The 10745-nt window shown below is 45.1% G+C and overlaps 1 protein-coding gene across 1 annotated transcript in view; it reads right to left on the bottom strand.

The window, feature by feature from the left end:
* Window positions 1-5361, bottom strand: part of PCCB (propionyl-CoA carboxylase subunit beta) — a 94966-nt gene extending 89605 nt beyond the window's left edge. Inside the window, exons 1-3 of the mRNA XM_019962097.2 lie at window positions 5142-5361; window positions 2990-3109; window positions 1779-1847 (exon numbers count right to left, since the gene is read on the bottom strand). Of these exons, the coding sequence (XP_019817656.2) occupies window positions 1779-1847; window positions 2990-3109; window positions 5142-5324 (372 nt within the window). The 5' untranslated portion in view covers window positions 5325-5361. The remainder of the gene's footprint in view (window positions 1-1778; window positions 1848-2989; window positions 3110-5141) is intronic.
* Window positions 5362-10745: the final 5384 nt, after the last annotated feature.

A 10745-nucleotide genomic window follows, 5' to 3' on the forward strand; every position in this document is an offset into this window, starting at 1 on the left:
GAACACATCTACAGCCAATTATCACACAAAAGACTGTGACTGCTTCTCTGGAAAAATGTATGCTCCTCCTAGAAAAAAGGCCTGCAGATACGAACATCTGGGGGATCACTACAAAAAAAGCTGGCTCATCATTCTTCCCCTCGGTATCTTTCAGGGCCTATTTCACATGCCCCATGTTCCCTAAAGCTTTCCTGGATCCCAATGTGATCTTTCCGTGTCCTGAGAGCTAGTCCGGAACCTCACTGTAGATGTAGCCATTCCTGTTCTGCCCCACTCCATCAACAAAATGATCAGCTTCTTCAGGACAAGAACTGTCTCATCATCTCCACCTCCACCACACTCCCACCAGACAGGGGCAGAAGAGGCGCTCAGAGTATCAATTCAATGAATTTTTGTATCTGCTTAAAGTTCAGAGAACACTGTGCCCCCAAAACACAATAACCTTCTTTGTTTTAGCTATCTTACTAATGGTTCCTTCTGTACAACTTTTTGCCTAGCTCTCCTAAATGACAAAAAAAGATATGATTCCTTCTAGTCAGGCATTTGGTAGACTCATTTATAAAAAAGTTTTAAAATATTTCAAAAGTAATCCTATTTGCAAATTAGTATAGTTTAAATTTTAAAATAATCAAGTATAATTATTTTACTGCCAAACCCAGAAAACATTCTAGGTTTCTAAACAAGCTCTCTACTTTTAAGATGTGTAAAAGAAATTGAATATTTAGAATTATATATATATTCCCATCTCTTAGTGGAGGGGGAAAAAAAAAGTCAAACAAAAAATAGTATACAACATGTTCTTTGCATTAGTTTTCATTGCTGTTGTAACAAATTACCACAAATTCAGTGGCTTGAGACAATACATATTCATTACCTTACAGTTCTGTAATTCAGAAGTCCTACATGGGTCTCATTGGGCTAAAATCGTGGTTAGCGGGTCTATGCTCCTTTCTGGAGGCTCCAGGGGAGAATCTCTTGTCTTATCTTTTCCAACTTCTAGAGACCATCTATTTGCTTTCCTCTCCTCACGACTCCTGTCCACCCTCTTCTGAGGCAGCAACTGCAGGCAGAGTCCTTCTCACACAGCCTTACTCCAACCTCCCATTCTGCCTCTCTCTTCCACTTCTAAGGACCCTTGTGCTTACACTGGGCCCACCTACGTAACCCAAGCTGTTCTATTTTAAAGTCAACTGATTAGTAACATTTATTCCATCTGCAAGCTTAGTTCTACTTTGCCAGGTAAAATTACATATTCACGAGTTTCAGGGATTAGGATTTGAGTCACTATTCTGTCTACCGCATTCTCCTACGGTCTCCATGTGAAGAAACTGTATCTGTCTTGATACAGCCTAACAAAACTTGCTTGAACACATTCATGAAAGCCCAAAAGGGCCTATGGTTCTGAGAGTCAACTCCCCTCTGCCCAAATGCATCCACTGCCCAGACCACGGCAGCCCTCCCAGCACACACCCAATCTGCCAAGGGGAATCTCACTCACTTGGATAAACTCCTGTCTCCCAAGACCGCTTACAAGACTACTGTCCTATGATCCTCCCCCAAACAGACTAAGGACTCTTTCTCCCTAAGAAAAAAAAAAAAAAAAACCCACATAGTATAATACTCTGGACATATGTACTAAAAAAAAATAATAATTCCCCCACCAGCCCCAACTATAGGTAAGCATTCTTTCCCCAGAACTGTTTTCTTTTCAAAGAAAAGAACATTTTGCTCCTGGCTCTGCCCTCAAGGAAAGCTCAGCCAATTAGAGTAGAAAATACCTGACTGAAGACATAAACCAGTCTTCCATTGATTCGTCCTCGTCCAGTGACCACACTGTCTCCAGGGAACTACCAGAAAAACAGAAAAATAAAAGTTAAAAAATCCAAAGACTTCTCTCATGAATCTAGCAATTATGCCCCAATGAAAGATCCCACCCTAAAATAAAACTCCACCCCAAATCCCTTAATATTCAGTATAAATACAGAACATGAAGGAATCCCCTCCTCCCCGACTTAGCTCTGCAACAGCAAGCACTGGGCTGCTGCTTCATCACCACAAGTGAAAAGCACTGTATCCTTCCTCGAAGTAGAACAATCAGGAGACCCTCCTAGGGCTGTCACTACTGAGGGCTCAGAGGAAAGAAGAGGACATACAAAGAAACATGGCAATTTCTGCAAAGCCACATACCACCCCCTAAACCTTAAAGCAAACCTAGCATTTTCCTTGGAATTCTGACAGTCACTGTGTGGTTCATAATGAATCAAATGGAGCTGGCTAGTTTATTGCCAAGGTTACAAATCTTTGATCATAGACCTGAAGAAAATGGACCCAGTGAGTCCAGAGAACTCTGTGCACCTTGGAGAACACCCAGTCGAAAGAATAGGTGTCGGTGACTCTGACCTCCAAAACTCCAAAGCATAAACTTAAAGTATGTCAAAGAGGTGACTGGTTAGCCTTTAGGGGTCCCTGGTACCTAGGCAGAACAGAACCCAATCAAAAGACATTCTCAAACTTCCTTCTAAGTTTGTCATTCTACACTTTTGAGAACTAGGAAACCACACCAGAGCCCTGGGAGCTAGGCCAGTCACCTTGCACAAGGCATGAGCAGTGAACCCACATTCCTTCAGTTGCAGACAAGGGTGAGTGGGGAACCTGGAGGCCCCAACAGTGCTTCTCAAGAGGCACTTCTGCAATTCCAGAACCTGATACTTGAAAATTTTCAATGTATTCTGAGTTCTGGCAGGACTTTATTATCTAGTAGTAGACTTCACTTTCACTTTTCACTTTCATGCACTGGAGAAGGAAATGGCAACCCGCTCCAGTGTTCTTGCCTAGAGAATCCCAGGGACAGTAGAGCCTGATGGGCTGCCATCTATGGGGTCACACAGAGTCGGACACGACTGAAGCGACTTAGCAGCAGCAGCAGTAGACCAGCAGGGCCACAGCTGGTAAGTGCAACTTGGAGGCCTGCACCATTGTGAACAGATACCTTATTCTTATCAGCAGCCATTCCAAAATCTGCACATCTGTGTTCCACAAACATGTCGCTCTCAACAAAACTGCCAGGGTCCAGCAAGAGACTGATCCGCTCTCTGGCTGTCAGCTTTCCCTAAAATGCAACAAAAATCATTCAGCAATGTCATGACACACAGTCAGTAGGCAAGGAGTGTTCACGGGAGGGCCAGGAGGACTGGGTTTGCCTTCACTCCACATGAAAGCCCTCTCTCTATTCCATCAACCTGCCCAAGAGACAGGTGTTATCAGTAGAATTCAGCCAGTAAGGCAATCAGGGCAAACCAGCTGCTCCAGGAGCCACTAACTGTGAAAACAAATAAAGAGTAGGAGGAAAAGTTGGAGAGGACAAATGAGGGGGTAAGGAGAGCCTGACCCTGGAACAAGATAACTAGTTCCACAAACATTTACTGGAGACCCAAGGGTCAATAAAAAGAAGAATGGAGAAGCAGGAGGTAGAAAACTCAGGCTTTGCAAAGGATCTGAGGCTACACCCCCAGGTTCACAGACTTCCTATAGGGAACCCCACCAGCCCTGTTAAAAAAAGAAAACAACACAAAAAACACCTCTAACTAGCTATATTTTCCCCTTAAGAAAGAGACCAAAGCTAGCATTGCATATTAACACAAAAAGGCAATCCTCCACACTACTGTGTAAAATATATTTTCAGGAAAGCAATTGGGCAATAATATATCAGTGTTGAAAAATATTCAGATCTTTTGACCTAGTAATTCCACTTCTGGAAATCTACCCTATGGAAGTAGTCCAAAAATTGTGTAAAAGTGGGTGGAGTGAGAGGTTTTAAACCAAGTCAGCCTCCTGACTAAGTCAGCTTTGGCAAAAGAAAAAGTTTCTGGGGGTTACATCTAAAGCCAGTAGGATCACTTGGAAATGCTTGGGGTGATGATCCAGGGAGGGACTGAGCGATGGACCCCAACAGAAAGAGTGCACAGAGCACCAACAGGCCTTTGCAGAGGACGATCTGAAGTTCCCTCACAAACACAGCCACCTGGGGTCGGGGGGCACTCCTGGCACCACACACTATCAACCAAAGTTACATCTCACTCCCAAATGGCAAAAAGGAACTGTCACCTTCAGGCCCTTATCAAACGGGTATTTACAACATCTAAATCAACATTCAATTTAAACTTAATAAAAGGCTGGTGCAAATCTCCTCACTGAAGACCCCACCTCCCCCCTGCTTGTGAGTTTATGCCTCAGTGTCCTTCATCTCTAAGAATTTCACTTTTGTGCCTTCGAGGTTGGTTATTTAACTCTTCCGGCACACCAATCCAGACTCACACGTGTCCAGGACCCACTGGGCGAACCTGGTCTCAAGTCCCAGGTCACTGATCTGGGCCTCAGTTTGGTTTTTTTTTTTTTTTTTTCTGCTACTAAAATGATCTACAGAAGCACCCCGGGCAGTGCTTAAGCTGTTCACTTCAGTCAAACACCCAGACTGACCTGAGCAACCCCAGGGGGAAAAAAAAAAAACAAAACCCCAAACACCTGCTTCCTAGGGTGCCTTTCCTACCCAGAAAGCAGGTCGATGTACTCTGAGACCCATAAGAGTTTCAGCTGGCATTGGGGAAAGAGGTTCCACAAGTTTCCTATACAAACCACACGCCTACCCAGGTGAAGGAAAGTTTGCCCATGTAACTTCCCCTGCCAAATGTCTTGATTTTCCTTGGAGCAAGAAGCTCCTACCACTCTTAAACCGGGCATGAGAAGAGCAACATTTGTTTTTCCGTGCCTATCGTTGTTTCATTACCTTATTCCACTAAGATTATGAGGGGAGAATTATTGCCATTTTCTGTTAAGAATAAACTGACTCTGGGGGAATACGTAACTTGTCCAAGTTAACTGGTGAGCCGCTGGAGCCCAGCCAGGCTCGTCTAAAATTTCAAAGAGAAAGTAGACAGTGACAAAGCACAATGGTGCTTGTCCTGGTTTTACCTGCCCAGTTGAAAGGCATCAGGTTCACAAGGTGAACATCCTCGGCCCCACCCCGCCCCTCAAGACATCGCGTCGATTGGCTGGGAGGCCTCTTACGCAGCGAGCCGCACTCGCTGTGATAGGTCGCGACCGCTGGGGGCGGGCTGGCTGGCCTGGACCCCCTCACGACTCACTCGCTTATGCTGCGCGTCAATGCGGCGCTGCCCTCCTCCCAGCAGTGCAGCTTGCCGCTTGTTCTCGATGCGTTCGTTAACCGATACAGGCTGGGTGCACAAGCTGCGCCCCGCGCCCCGGAGACTTCTCACTACAACACTGAGCCTGGCTCCGGCCACAGCCACGCGCATTGCTGCAGCCATTTTTGCTCTATCAGCGAACCGGAGTGCGCATGTGTGTCAAGTGGTCGCTCTGTGGTGTCTGCGCCTGCGCAGCATGGGCGGGACGTAGGGAGCTTGTGGGCTGGAATACCGAAGGCTTTTGGGAGAAAGGCCTTGGAATCCTGAGGCTGTGCTAGGGCGTCACCCTGAGTCCTGTGGGACGAATCAATCTGTGTTGTGCCCTCCAGGTTGCACAGAAAAGGGACTTAGCCTTTGCTCTTTGTGGCTACCTAGACCGCTAGTTGTGTCCTACAGGTAGCAATCAAGAACTTCCAGCTGTCCAAGCTGGATATAGAAAAGGAAGAGGAACTAGAGATCAAATTGCCAACATTCGCTGGTTTATAGAGAAAGCAAGGGAATTTCAGAAAAACATCTATGTGTGGTTTCAGTGACTACACTAAAACCTTTGTACGGATCATGACAAACTATGGAAAGCTCTTATGGAACAACTGCGGAGAAGGCAATGGTGACCCACTCCAGTACTCTTGCCTGGAAAATCCCATGGACAGAGGAGCCTGGTAGGCTGCAGTCCGTGGGGTCGCTGAGTCGGACACGACTGAACGACTTCACTTTCACTTTTCACTTTCATGCACTGGAGAAGGAAATGGCAACCCACTCCAGTGTTCTTGCCTGGAGAATCCCAGGGACGGGGGAGCCTGGTGAGCTGCCGTCTATGGGGTTGCACAGAGTCGGACACGACTAAAGCGACTTAGCAGCAGCAGTAGCAGTTCAAGATTGGTTGAAGATTGAGAAAAGAGTATGACAAGGCTGTCTGCTGTCACCCTGTTTGTTTAACCTATACACCGAGCACATCATGCTAAATCCTGGGCTGGATGAGTTACAAGATGGAATCAAGACAGACGGGAGAAACATCAACAACCTCAGATATGTGGATAATACCACTCTAATGGCAGAAAGTGAAGAGGAACTAAAGGGTTTCTTGACAAGGGTGAAGGAAGAGAGTGAAAGAGCTGGCTTAAGACCAAATGTTAGAAAAACTAAGATCAAGACATCTGGCCCCATTACTTCATGGCAAATAGAAGGGGGAAAGGAGGAAGTAGTGACAGATTTCCTCTTCTTGGGCTGCAAAATCACTGCTGATGGTGACTGCAGCCATGAAATCGGAAGACAATTGCTTCTTGGCAGAAAATCGGTGATAAACCTAGACTGTGTTGAAAAGCAGAGACATTACTCTGCCAACAAAGGTCCATAAAGTCAAGGCCATGGCCTTGCCAGTGGTCACGTTTTGTGAGAGCTGGACCTTAAAGAAGGCAGAAGGCCAAAGAATTGATGTCTTGGAACTGTGGTGCTGGAGAAAACTCCTGAAAGTGCCGTTGACAGGAAGGAGATCAAACCAGTCAATCTTAAGGGAGATCAACCCTGAATATTAACTGGAAGTGATGCAGAAGCTGAAGCTCCAGTATTTTGGTCATCTTATGCAAACAGATGACTCATTGGAAAAGTCTCTGATGCTGGAAAAAATTGAGGGCAGAAGGAGAAGAGGGTGTCAGAGGATGAGATAGCTGGACAGCATCACCAATGCAATGAATATGAACTTGGGCAAACTCCAGGAGATGGTGGGGGACACGGAACCCTGGTGTGCTTCAGTCCATGCAGTCACAAAGAGTTGGACACAACTGAGTGGCTGAACAACAACAACAATAATTAACTTTATGGAACACTGTACCAAGTGTCACTTTAAGCATTTTCTGTATTAGCTATTATCCTGATTTCACTGGTGAGGCAAATTAAAAGAGGTAAGGTGATTGATCCAGCGAGGACTACAGAAATGGAACCAGGATTCAAACACAGAGATGTATTATATACGACTTATTGAGCACCTGGTGTCAGCATCACCTGAAGGCCAGTAGGGAAATGCAAACTTTCAAATTCTCAGATTCCATCCCACACCTACTGAATCAGGAATTCTGGGGGTTTGGCCAGCAATCTGTTTCAACAGATGACCTCTAGGTGATTTCGGTACTTGCTCTGAGTTTGAGAACCACTACTCTGGGGCTTTAGAACTGAACTGTTGGGAGCTTGTCTGTTTCCCCAGCTAAAAGTCAACTCTTTAAGGAAAAGAATAAGGGGTACATTTCAAGTTTATGTTCTTCAACACAGGAAACTGCTGAAGTTGATCATTAATCCCACTGAGCTCACAGCCAGGGCACTCATAAAGTCCAAACTCTGGCCTGAGACTTCAGTGTTCAGTTCAGTTCAGTTCCGTGTTAATACAGCTCAATTCAGCAAATGTTGAATCTGCTGAAACAGTTGCTATCTGCCAAGAACAAACCATCCGTACTTACTACTTTCCTGGAGTACAAATTGTTCACCTAGATATGCAGGGAAGCTGAGGATTTTAGGCCTGAAGTCATATGACTAGACAAAGCCCACCTGCAGCTCTCTGACTCCATAGTGTTAATAGATGCTCTTGGCCCTGCATTTGGGTCCCTCCTGGGTGGCACGGTGGTAAAGAATTCACTTGCCAATGCAGGAGACACAAGAGACACAGATTCAATCCCTGGGTCAGAAAGATCCCCTGGAGTAGGAAGTGGTAACCTGCTCCAGTATTCTGGACTGGAAAATTCCATGAAGAGAGGAACCTGGTGGGCTGCAGTCCTTGGGGGTCGAGAAGAGCTAGACATGACTGAGCACACAGCTGAGTGTGCATGCAACTCAGCCAACCTAGAGAAGTAGACTAGGGACCTGCCTGGTAGCACAGGGAAGAATTTGGGCAAGGCTGAGTGTGTCAAGGAGAGTTATCTCTAAGAAGGTAACTGCATTCCAGGAGTAATGGCCTGTCCAAATTCATACACATGATTGTGTCCCCAGCTTTAGGGAGAATGGTGGTAAATTACAGTGTGAAGAATTTTGCCACATTCTGAAACTGGGACTTGATTTGGCTTGGGGCATTGGACACCTTTGTCCTAAGGTGCTTTGCAGATCCCTCTCCTGTGGCTCATTTCACACTGTGTTAACATTTCACTCTGTGTTTAGCTCTCTTCCCAGTGAGATTCCCAAGCCAGAGAGCAGGGACCATGTCAGCTTGCTCACCACTGTGGCACCTGCACCTAGAAGAAGACCTAAAACAAAAGAGACCTTCAGAATGTGTTTGTGGCAATAGCATGTGGTTCAGGAGGTTTTCTCCTAGACCTCTACATCTTTCCAGGCTCTGCTCAGATATCCTCTCCTCAGGCAGTCTACCCTGATCCTCCCTCTACCTGAGTTAGGGAAACTATTGGTCCCTCTGGCAGCAAAGAAGTTTGTTTTTCTTATTAACTTTGAATAACGTGTATTTAACAGAAAGCACAGCACAGGAGGGATCCATAAACAACTGTTAAGAGTTGTTAAGAGCCCTGTCCAGATAGTTCTCTTTCCCTCCCTTTCTTTCTCCTCCCAGTCTTCCTCATCACTGTTCTAGTAACCCACCCTGGCTACCCAATACTGTACAGAATTCTGAAGATCTATCATGTTATTTCTGCTACTTCAAATGTAAGCCTAGGGGGGTGGGAGAAGGAGGAGGAAGATTTAAGTACTTGACAATTGCCCTTCGGAATCCTCTGGGCTATGTTTGAGTTATTTCTTCACTTCAAGACAGGAGTCACCTTGATCTGGCCATTCTGTGCTTGTCAGTGACCACTGTCAGCAAAGATGGGTGAAATGGAAGGAGTAAATTTGGAAGAAGTGGCATATTTGGGGGAGTGGGTTAATCAGAATCTTCAGAAAAGCAGCTGCCAAGAAAGGAATTAAACATGTAAGAAATCAATTAGGGTAATCGCCTATAAGAGAAAATGGGACAGCACCTGGGAGAGGCTGGAAGACCCCCTCAGTCAGATTGCAGTTCAGTCTGACCCCCAAAAAGGAAGAGAAGGAAGAAGGGCAACTAGGAGCTTTTTAGAGTAATGTGCCATTTTAAGAGACTGTGAGAGGCGTGGCCTCAGGCAAGTACAGCAGTTAATTAAGGAATGAAGCCAGGGGCTCTCTGTCAGTTAGGATTAGTGTAGTACTGGTATCCTCTCACCTTAGGGAAGGTAGGACGAAAGGGTGTTACAGGAAATTTTGGACAGCAGCTGCCATCCATGTGGGGAGAGATGATTTTTTAAATGTTTCTTGTACATTATGAATGCACTTATCCCTCAGTGTTCTATTTTTTTAAGTGAAGGGGGAAAGTACTTTAAATTCACTTTTTGGTTTTTTTCTGGACCATGTTTCTTTGACTGCTGAGATTGGGTCACAAGAGCCCTGGTTTAAATTCCAGTTAAAACTGTTATTAAGATGTGGAACCTGGTTTTCCCCAGTCCACACATTTTTCAAGTCATCCTGGAAAATTATCTTTTCTGACTCCTTGGGCTCTGTGGGAAATGAACAGAACTGGCTTATCCTTTTTTCCAGAGGCACTTCCAGGCCTCTCTTCCACGTTTGATGAGCTGCTCTTCTTTTGAAGTTTTTGCCGTGTTGATACCACCTTTCAGCATTCCCTGACCTCCACAACATACCTCCTCTGCCTTCTCTTACAATGTCTATGTCAGGCTCACATTTTCCCTCTTCCCTACTATACTAGTCAGGATTAGGGTTCTCCAAAGAAATAGAACTATTGGGCAATAGATAGAGACAGGGAAAGACACACAGAGAGGTTTTTTATAAGAATTGACTCAGAACAACAGTAAGCTACTACCTCATATCAGTCAGAATGGCCATCATTAAAAAGTCTACAAATAACAAATGTTGGAAAGGGTGTAGAGAAAAAGGAACCCTTTCACATTGTTGATGGAAGTGTAAATTATTGCAGTCACTATGGAGAACAGTTTGGAGGTTCCTCAAAAAATTAAAAATAGAGTTGCCATATGACCCCACAATCCCACTCCTGGGCGTATACCCAGACAAAACTGTTAAAATATGCATGTACCTCTATGTTCATAGCAGCACTATTTATAACAGCCAAGACATGGAGACAACCAAAATATTTAGTGACAGATGAATGGAAAAAGAATATGTGGACAATGGACTTTTTGCTTAGTCATTAAAAAGAATGAAATAATACCCTTTACAGTTATAAGGACAGACCTAGAAATTATTATAGTAAATAAGTGGGAAAGAGAAAGACAAATACATGTGATATCACTTATATGTGGAATCTAAACTATGGCACAAGGACTTCTCTGGTGCTGCAGTGGATAAGAATCCACCTATCAATCCAGGGGACACAAGTTCGATCCCTGGTTTGGAAAGATTCCACGTGCTGTGGCACAACAAAGCCCTCGTGCCACAACTACTGAGCCCATGCTCTGCAAGTCACAGCTACTGAGTCCCCATGCAGCAACTACTGAGGCCCACATGCCCTAAGCCTATGCTCCGAAACAAGAGAAGCTACCACAATGAGAAGCCTGTGCACCACAGCGAAAA

The sequence above is a fragment of the Bos indicus genome, chromosome 1 (assembly GCF_029378745.1).
Source record: "Bos indicus isolate NIAB-ARS_2022 breed Sahiwal x Tharparkar chromosome 1, NIAB-ARS_B.indTharparkar_mat_pri_1.0, whole genome shotgun sequence".
NCBI classification, from domain to species: Eukaryota; Metazoa; Chordata; class Mammalia; order Artiodactyla; family Bovidae; genus Bos; species Bos indicus.